Raw genomic sequence first — 18299 nt, 5'->3', positions numbered from 1 at the left:
TCCAAAGGTTTCAATAATTTTCAATAACTGTTAATTGAATGAATATAAAAATAATTTATATTTATCATTACGTATCTTTTTTTTATTTATTTATCATATAAGATTATCTCATAAAAAATTATATTAGAATTTTATATGTATTAATAATATTAGTAGTTTATGATAATTTTCAATAGAAATATTTAAATAAAATGAAATTATAGGCTATCAATTTTGATTAAATAAATATTTAAGATTAAAATATTTAAAAAATGTTTTACGATTTAAATACATAAAGCAAATATATAAAAAATTAATAAAATGATTATAATTACTTTAAAAAATAATCTATATTTTATTTTTTTTGTAAGAAAAAATATTATTCATAGGAAAACTACAAATAGATTGTAGATTTCCAGTAAATTTTAAAATATTATAGTTTATTTACCAATTGTTTTTTCCAAAAAAATATGCATTAAAAACTTTAAAAAATCAGCAACTTTTCTTGCTTCTTTTAATCCAAGAAATCAAATAAATAATAGTAACACTAATGTAAAATTCACCAGAATTTTATACAAAATATTTTTGCAAGATAATTGATAAAATATTTAAATAAGTTTTGCCTTTTCTTTTTCTGAAATTAAGAACTATGAAGGAAACATGTCGTGCAACATTTTCTCAGATTATATTCTTTTTCACTTTTCCTTTCCCTCCACGCCCACTCTCGGACCAAACGATATTAAAGTTTGCAACCCAAACTGATCGCTCCAACTTCAACTTTTGCGACAACCACTCCTTTCTCACTAAACATTCTCAGGTACTCTTTTTTCGCTCTCTTAAACTCATACAAATTATTCGTATGCTTCTGCTTCTCTTTCTTGTCCGCAATCACAGTTTTTGCTCCTCAAAACCCTAATACCATTCACGGAGTTGACTTCGTTTGAATTTCCCTGTTCTTGTACTTTGATTTCACTGCTAAAACTCTTTATACCCCGATTTTGCCCTAGATTGTTCATTGTAACAGTATGTTTTGTGGTTTGGAAGTCAAATTGTATTGATTTTTGAATTTCCATTTGAACTAGTACGTGTGGAGGATTCGGTCATTTCATCTCTGACTCTGTGATAGCTGCAGTGACTTCCTATGAATATGCTTAATTATATTTTTTTTAATGCTATCGTGATTGATAGTTCCTTGTCTTCTGTTTTATAAAAAAACCGTTGTTGTGACTCAAGGAAGCGTGTACAGTACTGTGGCGTGGTTGTAATGTGATTGTGCTTATGGAATTTTTTTCATTTGCTTTTGTAGTTGCGGGTAAAAGTACGGTTATGACACTTTGAACATGTACATCAAACAGGTAATTTAATTTTGGAGTTTGTTTATTTAATTCACTTTTCACGGTGAGATAAAGTATATTAGATTTGACTAGATTCTGTTTTGTATTATGATTCATAAACACTTCCTCTGTCACAGATACCACATATTATGCTAATATTTGCTTGTTTGTGCTTTTAGGTTGTGATCGAAGGTTTTAAGAGTTATCGAGAGCAAATTTCCACAGAGCCTTTCAGCTCTAAAGTGAACTGTGTTGGTAATAATTTTATTGACAATTTTTTAGATCCTATCTTCTATTGATTCTGGAAACTCTTCGGCATGTATGATGTGGGCATTTCATTCGTAACATGTTATGATGACAGCGAAATGCAACATGTAAATCAACATAAAAAGAAGGTGTTTGGTCGATTCTTATTTGAATTCAGACATATTTTCTTAGACTACGTAATAAGGTAGATATAATAATAGTTCATATTTATCATCAAAATTAGTAAATTATTTATTGTTGCAAATATACATATAATAGTACTTATTAGTAGATATCTAAGAAAGAAGGTTATTCGTCAATACTGTGATGAAAGACTACCCATAAAAAAAGTGAAGGATATGTAAGAAGAATTTTATTGTAAAACTGATAACAATGTTATGATTCGGTAGTACTTGATTATTAGCTGATACGTTCTCACACCAAGGTAAAGGGCACATGCGGTATTTTTGGCATAAATGCATTATTTGCTCTCTTCATTACCTTCCTTTTATTACTTCCTTAGTTTTTTCCACTCTTACACATCATTCCTTTTTCTTAAATTATATTTTAAAGATGAACATCATCTTTTCTTTCAGCTCAAATGATGAACGCATCTAAATTGTATTTATTTGTAATTTAATATATCTGTTAATTTTTTATTTTTGCAGTTGGTGCTAATGGATCTGGGAAGACAAACTTTTTTCATGGTAAAAAATGATCACCGTTTCTTCCGTGTGCAATTTGGAAGTAACTACAGCCAAATCTCTGATCTTCACTTTGCTACACCTTTTTTTTTCTTTTGTAGCCATCCGTTTTGTATTAAGTGATCTCTTTCAAAACCTACGTGGTGAAGATCGACAGGCACTACTCCATGTATGTCACACTTCATCCATTATTTATACTTGTAGTTGTCGCCTATAAATAATCACCTATAGATTTTGAATATGCTTAAATAAATTATTCTTTGTGCACAGGAAGGAGCTGGACACCAAGTTTTATCTGCTTTTGTGGAGATTGTCTTTGATAATTCAGACAACCGTATCCCGGTAATATGTTGAGGATAATAACTTGTTATTCTAGTGATCAATATCATGATTTCATATTTATTTGATGGTGCATATTTTGTACTAGCTGAGAAGTAATACAATTAATGACGTGATTTGCTGTGTTTTTTGTTTCACAGAGCTTCTACACCACAATTTCAATTAAATAACCTTTTCAGCTTAAACTGTAAAATTTTGTTAGTGGTTGTTGATGTAATAATTGCACTGCTTTGAACTGATTCCCTTTTACTTTTTTGTCAGACCAAATGTGCTTTATTTTTTGTGGCAATAGTGATTTTTGCTTGATAAAATATGCTCTATCTTAGCATCTATCTGTGTTGGGTGAATAGGTTGACAAGGAGGAAGTGCGATTGCGTCGGACTATTGGTTTAAAAAAGGATGAGTATTTTCTTGATGGAAAACACATAACGTGAGTTAAATAGAGCTATGTGTCAAATGTAGTTTGCTTTTATTTTTACTATTGAGAAAAATTACCTATTTTATCTTATTTTATTTGGTCATATGAGTATTTACTCTGATTCTAAGCATCATATACTATCTGCAGGAAAACTGAAGTGATGAACTTGCTGGAGAGTGCTGGGTTCTCCCGTTCAAATCCTTATTATGTTGTACAACAAGGAAAGGTATTGGCTCTTGGTGGCAGTACTTGAATTTGGTTTGGGGTTTATTGTTGTTATATTCAAACACTTTGAAGTTGATTTCTAAACTTGTTCCATTTATATATTGTGTAGATAGCATCATTAACCTTGATGAAAGACTCTGAACGACTGGACTTGCTGAAGGAAATAGGTGGTACTAGAGTTTATGAGGAGAGGCGCCGTGAAAGTTTGAAAATAATGCAGGAAACTGGCAAGTTCATGATTTTATTTTAAGTTTATGATTTATCTAGTCTTTCCTATTTATTTATCATTCAGTTTTGAGTTCATGATTTCTAATCTACGTATAATGATAGGGTTATTCTTCTAAAGTTACCACATGACACTTTCTCATAATTTTCTTTTCTAAATTCTGGAGTTAAGAAATGGATTATGATTTTTAATGAAATATCATATTCTTACACACACACATCAAATAAAGAACAATGAATATATACATTAACATAATGTCCATTTAGTACTTTCTTTACTTAGCTGTAGATTTATACTTGCCAGACCTGACAAATTTTACAAGTTTATTATAAAACTGAATTGTTGTGTAGATATGATTAGTATCAGCTAGTTAGTACACTAGTGGAAACACATGCACTATGCCCATGTGTGTCCACTTTTTTCTTATTATAGCAAAATCTTTATTAAACTATAAAATGATTTTTAATTATTGGAATAAAAAATATTAATAAACTATAAAATAAATTTCACAAAAAGGTAATTATAAAAATAAATTATTCTTATAATTCTATTATAGGTAATTATTTTATTGTGTAAATGGTTTTTTTTATTATGAGTAATTATTCGAATTCAAAAAAGTAGTTACTAAAAGGGTAAAACTGAAAAAGTTTTGGACATCAAAAAGGAGAATTCCCTTTATTAATGGTATAGATACAAATTCTTGAAAGTTTCAATAGAAGAATTTGATAATTTATTTTATTATACTTGATTTTTATATTCGTAATGTATTTGAATTTTATTTTTACGAGGCATTGACAAAAGAAACACATTGAGAACTTGTTTGATTCAATGCTAGCATATGTGTCTGCATTTTTTAATAATCTGGCTTATAACTTTCTATATATATATATATATATATATATATTATTTTCTATTTTATGTGATTTTATTTATGTGAAAATATGATGATTAAATATATATTTTATTCTACATTTTATTGAAGTTATGTTATAATAAAAGGTTTAATTATATAGAATCAAACATTCTAAACTTATAAAGCTTAATTGTACGGAGGATTCCCACTACATGTTAGTCTCTTTGCTATTTCTTATTTTTTCTCCACCATATTTTATTTTATTTTTTGCTTTTTTACATCGGTTTTGAATTTTGCATTGTGACTTAAAAATTATTAGAAGTAAAATAGGAAAACAATATATGTACACCAAATGGGGGATAACCGTTATATATTATTATAGATTATTGGCAAATGAGGGAATCCCCATTATATATTGTTATAGATTAAATTGTTTTTATGTAATTTTCATGTATATTGTAAATTATTTATTCAATGCAATAAGATTTTTTTTTGAAACAACTCAAAAGTAGTGAAGGTTAATTAAACTGTTAGTTGCATTTGAATGTATTCAAAATTTTCTATCTTTGAGTTTAAAACTAATTGTAGTTATAATGTTAAAATTATGATCAATCAAATGGATTGTAAAATAAAATTTTGTTAATTTATTTGAATTAAATTGATTACTATTAATTAATGAATAAATATATTCATTGGTTTAAAGTATCCTGATGGGATGAGAGTAAAAAGAGATTTTAATAGCCTTCAAATTCTTACCTTTAAATTTCTTTCGACGAAATTCAATTTAAATTAAGTTTGATTAGATTAATACGTTTTTTTACTTGTGAAAAGAATTCTTTGGTTTAGGCTAGGGAGACATAATTTATTTTTTAATCAATCATTTCATATGTATGTATATATGTGTATATGTATGCATGTACGTGTGTACTTGATGTAATATGAAAATTATAGTAAATTATAAATTAAATTTTCAAACTTAATACTTTAACATTTTTTTAGGAATGAAACGTTAATTTTCTATTTGCTTGATAATTATATATGTGAAAAAGAAATAACTAATACATCAAGATCAATAAAAGTGGCTAGGTTAGTTTTTCGATTAATGATAGCATAAATTCAATTTTTATTCCAAGTATACCCTTATTGTTAAATGTTTGATGTAGTGAGTGCCCTACTTTTTATATAGAATAAGTGAATACCTAATAAATGAACTTTACAATAAATTATGGGAATAAGAGAAATTTAATCAGGTAGGTTTGAAAACGAGTCATTGTTTCTTTGACATAGAAAAGCATCTTTAGTTTCTTGTACATATGGCCAGAGGTAGCATTAATTTAATCCTCTAAGAATTGCTATTAAGTTCTTCCAATAAGGAATTAAAAGGTGTATAAAATATTATTTTGATTTGTAATAATTAGATTAAAGAACTATTTTTATTATGTGAGAGACATTTTATATTGTAAGTTTATAACTGAATAATTTAGTATGAAGTTTTTAAGATTCCAAACACATATTTTAGTATTTTAGGATTATGTATTAAAATATATTTATATTAAAAATAAAAAAATTGGCTAATATCATCATTGTTAGTAAATAATGGATAATATGAAAATAAAGTATCACATTGTAGTGTTTATTACAACTTATAGTGTTTATTATTCCTGTTATTCTCATGCATTTTTCTGTTATACAGGTAACAAAAGAAAGCAAATAATCCAAGTTGTACAGTATTTAGATGAAAGGCTGAAAGAACTAGATGAGGAAAAGGAGGAACTTAGAAAATATCAACAGCTTGACAAACAAAGAAAATCATTAGAATATGCTATTTTTAGCAAAGAAGTTCAAGATGCTCAGCAGAAACTTACAGAGGTTACGGGTTAATTGTTATCTCATAATTATTTGCACAATTTCTTACTGTTGGACTTATTGGTTTTTTATTTTTGGTGATTATTCTTTTGGCTTGGTTCTTCAAAATCACAAGTATATAACTAAAGATAAGACAATGAAAGTTTAAATAAATTATTATGGATATGCCAATTTATGTTTTCATGAGTGTGCCTCTCTGCAATCATGGATTGTCACCAAGGATTGGAAAGAACAAAAGGAAGGTGCCAACTTGCTTTGGTATCAACTTAAGATAAATAAATGAGAAATAAAAGAGACAATGCATTTTATAGTGCTGGAAATCATCTCTTATGATCTCATATTTATAATCATAGAATTTTGGTGCAATGAGAAGAAGGAAGATTTAAGATGAAAAGTATGAACTAGTAACCTCGGTACTGAACTAGGTACAATTTATTTGTGTAGCAGGTAGTAGTTTCCAGTACAACTACTTCATGTTTAATACTTATTCTAATATTACCCTTAAATAAACTATACCTATTTATCTAAACGATGTTTGAACAGTTCTCATTTAAGAAATATGTCAGAATAATTTTTAGATGGAAATATATGTATAAAACATGATATAAATATTGGAATGCTAATTGTTAGATATATTATATCTTTTATCTTTTAGTTAGTTTGTTATTATTTCTCATTTGTATTTTGGGCTTAGCCCATATTTCTTCTATTATAAATAGAGAACCCTATGTGTGTATTTTACACAAGGGAGATTAATTCAAATATAGTTTTTCACTCTATTCAACATGGTATCAGAGCAGGTTCTCTGATCTCTTCTTGTGGCCTCTGCTGTCTACCGGCAGCCGTCCGCCATGGCCGCCGGCAGCCCTTAAAATTTCAGTCGGTAGTCCATTTTCTCTTCTTCTCAGTGCAGCCAGTCACCGACCATCGCTGCTTTCCGCTGTCGTCGCTGCTATCGTTGTCGCCGCCACTTTTCGCCGCCGCCACCGCCGGCCACCGTCACAATTTCGACGGGTGATCTGCGGATCTGGACCGTCTCTTCGAGCGACGACCAACCACGCCGGTTTCGAGAGCCAGTTCTCAGTCACGCGCCGCCACGCAGCGCTTCTTTCCGGCCAGTCCATCGCCGGACGCCGGTCGCCGTCACAGTTTCGACCGGTGACCAGCGGATCTGAAGCGTCTCCTCGAGCGACGGCCAACCCCACCGGAGTGAAGACCAGACTCCTCTCCACGCGCCTCCACGCGCCTCCACGTGCCGCTTCTTCTCGGCCAGTCTCGGCCGCATGTTCTGCACGCGCTGCCTTCCGGGTGTCGGAGTTTCACCGCGTCCCTGCAGATCGTCTCGCCGGAGCTTCTTGAGTGTGTTTTGGTTCCTGTTTCTCCGTTTTGTTGGCTTGGGCTCATACCTAGGGTTTTCTCCCTCACGTTTTTGGAACCCTAAGTCCCTTTTCTTCTCTAAGTTTAAAATGGCTTCTTCTACTAGAAATCTGTTTCACTGCTAAGGATGTTGATTCTAGCAGTGGGTGCTACGGAGAAAGATTTGGCTAGAGATGAAAAGTCTAGGTTTGAGAATGTGATCTTGAGCAAGATCGACTCAATGTTTGCCGCTGTTCAGGCGCCGTTTTCTGCTGTTCAGGCGCTGTTTGTCGCTGTTCAGGCACCGTTTGCCGCTGTCCGCGCCGTTGGCCGCTGTCCGCACCGTTTGGCCGCTGTCCGCACCGTTTGGCCGCTGTCCGGCGCCGTTTGGCAGCTGTCCAGCGCCGTTTTGCCGCTGTCTCGCGCCGTTTGCCGCTGTCCAGGTGCCCGTTTGCCGCTGTCCAGGCATCGTATACTTCCAACCACTATAGGCCCCCATCACCTCGTCAGTTAGTGATGGCAGTCCCTATAGTTTTGTCGCTTCCAGCCACTACAGGCCCCATCAGTCAGTGATGGCAATTTAGTCCTTACAGTTTTATAGCAGTCAACCGCCGCTACAGTCGCTACCGCCTCAGATAGACGCAACTGCGTCAGTTCTTCTTGGGCTAGAGTTTAGCCCGATCTTCTTGTGATACACGGCTAAGTATCACCACTTAGGAGTTGTCCAGCAAAGAATTTTGGACCTCCAACGTATCTTTGGATCTTTGATGTCGTCTTTGTTTCAGCATTGTAGCTTAATATTTTGTTTTGTTTTAGTGGTCCAGCAACTGTGATATTCCACATTTCCGTCGTTCACACTGAGGGGGAGTACGTTTCCAAGACACTGCAAGTCACATATATATGGGTGTAGTCCCTGCAGTTTTGTAGATTTCAGCTACTACTGTTGATCCCGTCACCCAACCATCATTAATGAGGATTTAGTGTAGTCCCTGCAGTTTTGTAGCTCTTAGCTTTCAGCTACTACTGTTGATCCCGTCACTCATCCATCATTGATGGGAATCAGTCCTTGCAGTTTGTCATTGTCCACCACTGCTCTCCTTCATCCACTTTTGAAGTTGAAGTTTCACAAGCTGCTGTTAGTCCATCTATGTTTGCCTCACACTCTTGAAGACAAATCATCTAGTTCAACACTGAGTTCATCTATTCCAAGCTTAGTTCATACAATTTGTATGCTCCAGCTTGAGGGGGAGTGTTAGATATATTATATCTTTTATCTTTTAGTTAGTTTGTTATTATTTCTCATTTGTATTTTGGGCTTAGCCCATATTTCTTCTATTATAAATAGAGAACCCTATGTGTGTATTTTACACAAGGGAGATTAATTCAAATATAGTTTTTCACTCTATTCAACACTAATATATGCTTATCAACATTCTTGAAAATGATCTAAACTCAAACAAATGTCTCCATATTATAATTTTGTGTGTGGGTTTGGGTACTTTGCTACAGACTCGTGTTGGGTATCGAAATGACATGTTAGATTGGGTTATGTGTTCGGTACAATTATAAACACAAGTGTTTGTAAACTGTGTGCCGAATATTAATATTTCAAATGTATACTATAAATAACTAATAATAATAATATAATATTATTGGAGTAGGCTAACATCTGTAAGTCACTTTTTGTACTGAGAACATTTTTATTTTTACTGTGAAAATAGTTTTCTGATGATAGAGCTTCGAGTTTGAATAAATGATGATGACCAATAGAGGAAATCTTGTAAACAGTGAAAATAAAATTGTAACATGAAAGTTAAATTAGAAAACTTTGGTTAAGATAATCACATATGGTCTAGAGGGTTGTGACATGCAGAACTGTTGTCGAACTCAACTTTTCCTCCAATTTCAAATTTCCTTCTTTTCATTTTCCTCTGATTCCTTTCTGCTTTCCTTCTCCTTTTATTCCCAAGTCATCCACCTCACGGAAAACCCTAACTTCTACACAATTGGTGTTCTGGCAGTTGTCCACTGTGCTATTTCACTTTCTATCTTTTGATTTCTCAATTTGACCCTGGGGTCCATTCATAATTGCCTTGATATCCCTGGCTCCTCTTTCTTGCTATAAATACTGGTAAAAGGCCTGCTATATACTTGATACAATTATTTGGAGTTTATAGTTGTACACTTTTATTTTCTCTGCTGATTCTTATGTCAATCATAATATTGAGTGTCAAATATTTATTGTTCAGACATTTTTAATCCCTTTTCTGTTATTCTGATTTCTATAATTGAATGCTTGTCACCTTGTTTTAGATAGAAGATGTTCGGGCCAAGGTTTCTGAAACATCAGCAAAAAAGTATAATGATGTTCTTGATGCCCATGAGAAATCCAAAGATTTAGAGAATACATTAAAAGATGTATCAAAAGAACTTCAAAACTTTAACAAAGAAAAAGAAGCTATTGAAAAGCGACGAACAGTTGCATTAAAGAAGCACACAGAACTTGAGCTTGATGTCAAAGACTTGCAAGAGAAGAACTCTGGAAACATCCGAGCCAAGGTACTAATTTGAAGAAGACCTTTTGTGAGTTGTTTTTGATGGGATTGTTTTGTACATGGCTCATCTTTTTCTTACATGCTTTCAGGAAGATGCTGCAAGACAACTGGAGATACTTGAGAAAGAAATTCAAGATTCAACCATTGAACTGGGCAAAATCATTCCCTTACATGAGGATCAAATTCAGAAAGAAAAAGACATTGCCATGCAGTATGTTTATGGTTGAATGTATCGTTTATTTGCTTGAATCAGCTCACTGTATCTAATCTAACTCTCCTAGTTTATTGTCTCTGACTCTTTAACATGGTAGTTACATATTTTAGTGCACTCTATTATACTGGAATAATCTTATCTCTTTTAGTGTCTCATTTAGCTATAATCTTGGATTAGGTAGGATATAGGACAGTAAAATATATTTTTTAATCTTTAACATGCTTGTACTGCTTTCAACAAAAGAAATATAATAGTGAAAGCCATTTGAAGATGGGACTGGGGAAATATTATATTTGAAGAGTTAGCACAAGAAACGGAATTATAAATTATACACCTAGCAGAAAGAGAAACTTGAGAATGTGGATGCTAATGTAGATTTGAAAACTGGTTCAAGCCATCAGCATGACACTTGAAAAATACAGTTGTCTTCGGAAAATTTACTCACTAGGTTTTTTGTTATAAGCAAATTATGTAATTGGAGTACGACCGTAAGTTTAAGATGGGAGGGAAAGTAAGAACAGAAGGAGGTAATATGCTGACCATGTCTATTACTAATGTGAATCTGGTCCTTTCCTTATAAAGGATCCAAGTTGATATGATGTGAGGCACCTTAGGGGACCAGGCTGTGCTGGTCGCAGGGCTGGAGTTACTGATATTGACGCGGGGTTTCTTATGTTTTTGGGAGACCCAAGTAATGCAAGGTTCTGAAATAATACAGGATTGTTTATGTGTTAGCATTTTGAGGCAATATGACCATATTTGAAGCATACTTTGCATTGCATGTTAGCGAAGTGACTGCAATAATGACTGCAAGAATTACAATCTCTGACCTCTTAGAGGTGGTTGTGACTGGGAGAATTGGACAGTGCTCGAGTAAGATGAACTTTAGCAAATCATATAGAACTTCCTGGAAAAACTTCTGAAGTTGCATTTAATGAGCAAGAATAAACACATTGATTTCTTCAATAGGAAGAGGTTTACACTTGCTTCTGACAATTGAAATATGTTCTTGAAGTGAAATTGGATCGCAATTGAAGCAAGCGCATCAGCAAGCATTTTGATGTGAAGGAGAGTGTTGTAGATTGCAGTTTTGTATGCAGCTGTGTACTTTTGTGCATTGCTTTTGAAAAAAGTCAAGAATTTTATCCTTAACATGATATGCATTGCTCACAAAAAGGCTTGTGAGAGAAGGGAACTATAAAGTGAAGACTGAAACCGTGATAAGAGTATTTTCTGTTGTTGTTAGGCTTTGTACACTGGACTAACTTTTGCAACGTTGCAGTTGGCTTCACTTAGAAATCAGAAATGAATCTTAGTCACTTAGAAATGTTGATTCAACATTCTTGAAGTCATTGAGCCTGGCTTATAGGTTCTACTTGTTGTTGGCATAGGAGAAAATTCTTGTCATTAAGTTTCTTTGAGATCGAGTGCGAGAGACATTTTTTGAGGAAGAAGATAGAGTAGAGTATACTGCCATCAGGATATTGGGTCCCAACTGTGTCAAAGTTTACAAAGAGTATTTCATTCTCTTAGCGTTCTGTTACAAGTTAAAACAGAGATTATATAACTCAATGTCACTTGCCAGCTAGTTAGGGTGAACTAACTTGACTTAAGTTCCTTTGAGATTGGGTATGAGTGACAGTGTTTGAGGAAGAAGATGGAGTACAGTATTCGGCCAGGATATTGATACCCAACTGTGTCGAAGTTTACAAAGAGTTTTAGAGACAGAATTTTGAAAGAAGAAAAAGTGTATTTCATTCTCTTAGCATTCTGTTACAAGTTAGAACAGAGATAATATAACTCGATGTCACTTGCCAGCTTGCTTAGGGCAAACTAACTTGACCCAACAACCCCGCATAATATTCCCATTCTACAATTCTTTAATATTTGTTACATGTTTATAGCTAGTATATGTTTTGGCACATATTTCTATCATTTATTGAGGATATTCAACAGGTCTAATCAGTATTTCTCTTAAATAAATGAATTGTTAGAATAATGGAGCGTGAAAAGAAACTCAGTATACTCTATCAAAAGCAAGGTCGAGCTACCCAGTTTTCAAGTAAAGCTGCTCGTGATAAGTGGCTTCAAAAGGAGATTGATGATCTTGAACGAGTGCATTCTTCAAATAAGGGGCAGGCAAGTATTCATTTATCTATGTGAGCTCTAATTAATTTTGTCCTAAACACTCTTTTAACAGATTCATGACATGAAGATGTCTGTTTTTATTTAATCTTGATTTCTATTAATTTTAAGTGTGATAACAAAATCATTTTCCTACCCTGTTGTATATGCTTATTTTAATTAATGTTTTTTCTGATTAACAGATTGAATGCATATGTCTATTTGGGAGAATTATTACCTACTTTTGCCAACTTCTTTAGATAGCTTTTGATAACAAGGTGATTATATCTTGTGAATGATCGTATTTAAGATGCAGTGTGTTATTAGGGAATAAAAAAAATTAAAAATCATGGGAGGCTCCCCATCCCGAAACATTGTTTGGCTATCATCGTTGTAAAAATTGAGATTTCAAGTAAACTCTTTGGGGTTCCATAAGCACAACTTATACATTCAGAATATTTAATGTTAAAAAGTGTTAAAATACCAATAAATAGCATACTTATTCTACATTTTAATTCCATAATAAAGCTAAATATAAAACTATAATATCCACTATTACACTAAAAAATTGTATATACTTTTGGATTGAAACGAACATGACAAATCATTTAGTGTTTTGTTGTCATACTTCTCTTCGGAAGTGTGATTATCTTATGGTTTGTGTTGATGATATTGTTATTACAGAAAATTAGAATAATAAAATTGTTCAATTAAAAAAGCATTTATTTTTACCACTTTTGGACCAAAGATCTGGGCTATCTAAAGTATTTCTTGATATTGAAGTGGTGCAATCAAAGGTATCATGATTTCACAATGACAATATGCTTTTTATTTTTTTGGGGGAGATAAGCATGGCAAATTGCAAGCCCATTGATATATGGACTCAAATATGAAGTTAATGAGAGACCAAATTGAACTTTTTCCAAACCCATAGAGATTTAGGAGGTTAGTACAAATAAATACTCATTTATCTCACTGTAATAAGACTTGATGTTTCTTATCTGGTGGGAGTTGTAACTCAATTTATGCAGAACGCCAACATTGATCATTGAAATGCTATGATTTGGATTCTTAGATATATAAAAGGACCTCGGGACAATGATTGGTATAGGAGAATAAAGGAAATACTCAAGTCTTTGGATATTACGTAGATTGGGCTGATTGTCCCATTGATAGGAGATATACCACCAGATATTGTTTATTCCTTGGATGGAATCTTAGAAAAGTTAGAAACAAAGTGTAGTTACTTGATCTAGTGCAGAAGTTGTGTATAAATCTATGGCCCTAGCTAATTGTAACCTCTTTCAAGAGTTGAAGATTGTTGAAAATGGGCAGATGAAGTTATATTGTTACAATCATGGTCTTCATATTGCCTCCAATCTGGTGTTTATGAGAGAATTAAACATCCAAAGATTGATTGTGATTTTGGTAAAGAGAAGTTCTTGTGCAAGGATCTTTTAATGAGTTTGAGTTCTAACGATCAACTCACTAACATTCTAACTAAATCTCTAAGAGGATCTATGTTCCAATCTTTGGGCTATGACTTGTATGCTTAAGCTTGCGAGTGAGTGTTAAAAATTGATGTTCTTTTAATATTATTTCTTTTGTATGTATCGAACTTTAGGGTTAAGGTTTAAGGTAAGTGTCTTACCTTACTTTGTAACTCCTATATATACATAAATTAAAATCACACCAATGAAGGTTGAATACATTGCTTTTTCTTCCTTGTTTTTTCAAGTAAGATGAACAAACATGAAGATTAAACCAATATACACTAAGAAGGAAGAAGGAAGAAGGAAGAAGGAAAAGAGGATAAGAGGATAAGAGGATGAGTGTGGGGGAGAGGGAGAAGGGGGTAATTGAAGAAGGAAATCTATTCAATAAGATTGAATGGTTTTTCGGATACATGAATTGTATGTTGCCTTCTTGTCAATCCTTAAAAGTGTCGAAACTAACCTAGAGTAAGATCTATCTTTCACATTTGTCTTTGTAATAGATTTAGTTTGATGATGCGATAGGATCAGTGACATATTAGTTGCCTCCTTGCCTCAACTTGGCATGATAGGCGGAAATTGACCTGTCATTTAATGTTGCCGACGTCCTTAAAAGCATCAAAACTAAAATTTTGTAATAAGAGAGTGAGACCTTTCTTTCGCATTTGTCCTTTTTAATAGAGTTAGTTTGCTGATATGGCATGTTAAGTGACATATTAGTTGCCACCTTGCCTGAATTTGTCATGGCAGGTGACAACTCACCCATCATTTAACGTGTGATGTCAATGAACTTTGTTAACTAACATTATCCATATAAAGAACTAACGTGAAAGATGGATATTACACTTAAGAGTTGGGAGAGAAACCAAAAACTTCATTATAATTTTCTCTTAACCCTAATACATCACTAATCATACTTATATAAGAAAGGAATAGTAGTTCAGCATAAACAAAAACAGAAGGCTCCTAAAAAGCCTACTACCAAAATACATTACATATCAACAATTACTAGAGTCTAGTTTTTAGTTTCGACATTTATATGGACTGACTAGAAGGTGATAACTACTTTCAAGGACTTGAAAGACTATATAGCCTCTTGATTTATTTAGGATTTGTGAAGAGTGGCGCAACATATATATATATGAATATCCTTTCCACATTAGTACGTGCTCCCCATCCAGTGGTAGCACATAAATAATTCCTAATGTACTTCTCAGTCACCAGGATGAGACTAACTCTGATACCATTATCCTATGGTAGATCTCTGATCAATGAGTCATTGGCCACCTACATAAGAGAATATGACACCACTGTCAACTAAAAATTTTAAGATAGAAGTTTTATGGGTCCTCCTTATATTTGCTCATCTTGCCTATGTCTATTGAACGTGAGACTTTAACTCACTTTACACCAATAATCTCCCCTTTAAGTATGAGTTTCTTCCATAATTATACACACTACCCCTATAGCGGAAGCACAAAAGTACTTTTACAATGTTACCCATGTTGTCTGGCATATTGTACTTCTACAGCAAATTATCCAGACGTACTTGTCGATTACCAGAACAGAACTGGCTTTGTTACTAGTTTGTTGTGTTCCATGAGGGTGAGCAACATATGGTCATGAACCAACTACATAAGAAAACATGATAGTACTTCTAATCTAAAACTTTAAGGCAATAAGTTTATGGAATTTTTGCCTTATACATTGGTCATCTTGGGGGACTCAAGTTAACAATTTACTCCAACACTATCAATATCTCAGCCGATAATTCTCACTAATAGTCATTAATTTTTTTCCTTATTGCTATATCTCTTCTATGCTGTATTGATGTAATGGTGCTCAACTTGTTAGTGTTGACATATGCGTATTCTCAGTAGCTTTGGATGTGGTCGTGACTCTTGCCATAATTTCCATTATTTATTTCTGTATTTTCAAATTTAAATCATTATTTTTATCTTCTGTTGAATGAATAGTGATCTTTTAAACCATGCTCCCATGTTTTTAATTGTTGTTTTGGTCTGCAGGAGCAAAAGCTTTTGGATGAAATTGATCGGCTTAAAAAAGAACTGCGTGATTGTGATGAAAACATAAATAAACGTAAATCAGATATTACTGTTTTCGAATCTGGCATTGCTGAGTCCTTTAAAGGGCTTAATCATTTCAAATTGGAGAGAGACAAGTTAAATCTTGAGAGGAAGTATGTAAAAGTCCTCCTTTTGTCACCGTTTTTTATTTTAAATTTCTATATATACTTTTTCCCAGATTAAAGAAGAATTAGGTACACTAAAGAATGAGTACACTGAAAGTGTAGGATACCTGCCCTCCTAACCAACAGCAGAAAGGAGGAACACAGTAAACTGCGAGTAAATATAATATTGCTAACGAGTGTATTAAATTGTTACATTTTAGGTCCCTATGGACAAAGGAGAATGAAATTACTGCTGAAATTGATAAGCTGAGTGCAGAAGTTGAGAAGGCTGAAAAGAATCTTGATCATGCAATTCCTGGTGTGAGTAATCCCTCTTTTGTAGCTTCTTTTACATCCCTTTTCGTAAATACCATTAAATTATCAAGCATTCTCAACATGGTATTTCTAGGCATTGCATCTTTCAACATGTACAGCCTAATACGGGCTTATTCAGTGTAGAGTTTTATTTTAACTTATAACCTACTCGATGTGAATTAACAGTGTTATGACTCTCTAAAGTATATGAAAGATTTTGACATGGCTTTTGTTGGTTTTTCACATCTTTTATGCAGCATATAGATGAAGGGAATTGCAGAAACACTTTTCTTCCATATATTATGCGACACTTAGAATGATAGAAGATATAAAATCATTTTGTTCTGTTGGAAAATGCTTTTAATTTTTTGATTTTGTAAATGAGTTGAGTAATTGCTGGTTTGCTACCACTTAGTACAACACTAAAATGTGACAAGGTTGCAACCTGTGTAAGTCAACATCCATTTAGGAGTTTCTGAGAAAATTAAGATTGAGTCTCTTAAACAGAGACTATAAAAGAGCATAATCTGACTTTGTTATTTTGTTGGAGCCCATCTAACCACAACCAAGTAACAAAATATTAGAACACAATTTAGATGTGTTCTTTGGGATATCCTAAAATCGGCATCTTGTTGGACTATAATAACAGGTTGAGAGGGAGAAACGGGAGGATAGGGTAAATTTAATGTTTATAGACCACAACTGATAGGTTTCGAATAAAGAAACCTATTCGAGACCCTCTAGAAACAACACTTAGGCGCCAAGAAACCAGAAAGAAAGTAAACAGAACTGGATATTATTCACAATGACAAGTCTGTACACTCACAATAGCAAGGGCTTAACCCCTTTCACAGGCTTAATCCTGTTAACTGTCAAACTGTCAAAAGTCCCCAAACAACTAACCCCTCTACTATTTATACAACAGCTATTCCCCCCCTACCCAACTGTAATAAGCAGTTGGGTTGCTCAACTAACTCATTCTTTTCCTTCTCTCATAAACTCTCCAACTCTTCTCATTCCTAACAACAACAGATCTATTAAATTTATAAGGGTGAAAACATAATAACAAAACATTCAGTTACCCTATTTTAGGGTAATAACAAGTATATATAAATTTAGTTAGTGAAAATGTTCATTCTTGCTATATTTACAGCACTCTAACACAATTTTAACTCAACCAATGCAAATAGGTTCCGGCTTGTTGTATAAGTGGTGTGCATTTGCTGCATTGGATTTGAATATTTATAAATTTACTGTTGTGGAAGTGTATTATATAAGTATTATGTTTGTAATCTTTTATAGAAAGCATACTTGAATATTTGTTTGATTACTCTGTTGAAGTTAATTAAAATGTGGGTAGCATATACAGATATGCTTAAATAGATATCCAACTGGTAAGGGGTAAGATGATTAAAATTATTATCGACACGAGTATGAGTCCAAGTCCGTGTATATATTTTTTTGAATGTGTACGGGTACTTAGATCTTATTCCATTGTTTATCTGTTGAGTGTTAGGGTTAACTATCATGATATTTGGATTTATTATGACTTCAGGATGTGAGAAGAGGGCTGAATTCAGTTAGGAAGATTTGCAGGGAGTATAATATTTCTGGAGTTCATGGTCCAATTATTGAGTTGCTGAATTGTGATGAAAAGTTTTTCACTGCCGTTGAAGTTACGGCAGGAAACAGGTCATTTCTCACTGATATTTATTTTAATACCACTTGTTGCATTAAGTATATTTTCCTACATTGTTTTGGGTGAAGGGAGAGAAAGGAGAATTTGCCTCATCTTTAGCATGTAGTTGTTCAATATTTTTATTTTCAGTCCTTTGTTGGGCTAATTTCTTGACTGGTTTTA

At 33.1% G+C, this 18299-nt stretch overlaps 1 protein-coding gene across 1 annotated transcript in view; it reads left to right on the top strand.

Annotated features, from left to right (window-relative positions):
* Positions 1-654: 654 nt before the first annotated feature.
* Positions 655-18299, top strand: part of LOC124845496 (structural maintenance of chromosomes protein 3-like) — a 32701-nt gene continuing 15056 nt past the window's right edge. Inside the window, exons 1-16 of the mRNA XM_088106092.1 lie at positions 655-796; positions 1286-1334; positions 1493-1568; positions 2228-2266; positions 2365-2432; positions 2534-2605; positions 2953-3032; positions 3168-3246; positions 3355-3472; positions 6018-6193; positions 9860-10105; positions 10191-10312; positions 12310-12454; positions 15960-16132; positions 16345-16444; positions 17994-18130. Coding sequence (XP_087962218.1) covers positions 1320-1334; positions 1493-1568; positions 2228-2266; positions 2365-2432; positions 2534-2605; positions 2953-3032; positions 3168-3246; positions 3355-3472; positions 6018-6193; positions 9860-10105; positions 10191-10312; positions 12310-12454; positions 15960-16132; positions 16345-16444; positions 17994-18130 — 1646 coding nt within the window. The 5' untranslated portion in view covers positions 655-796; positions 1286-1319. The remainder of the gene's footprint in view (positions 797-1285; positions 1335-1492; positions 1569-2227; positions 2267-2364; positions 2433-2533; positions 2606-2952; positions 3033-3167; positions 3247-3354; positions 3473-6017; positions 6194-9859; positions 10106-10190; positions 10313-12309; positions 12455-15959; positions 16133-16344; positions 16445-17993; positions 18131-18299) is intronic.

The sequence above is a fragment of the Vigna umbellata genome, chromosome 2 (genome assembly GCF_029865625.1).
Source record: "Vigna umbellata cultivar VRB3 chromosome 2, Vumbellata_1.0, whole genome shotgun sequence".
Taxonomy (NCBI): domain Eukaryota; kingdom Viridiplantae; phylum Streptophyta; class Magnoliopsida; order Fabales; family Fabaceae; genus Vigna; species Vigna umbellata.
Note: the sequence above shows the minus strand (reverse complement) of the source record. Positions and strands in the feature narration are given on the sequence as shown.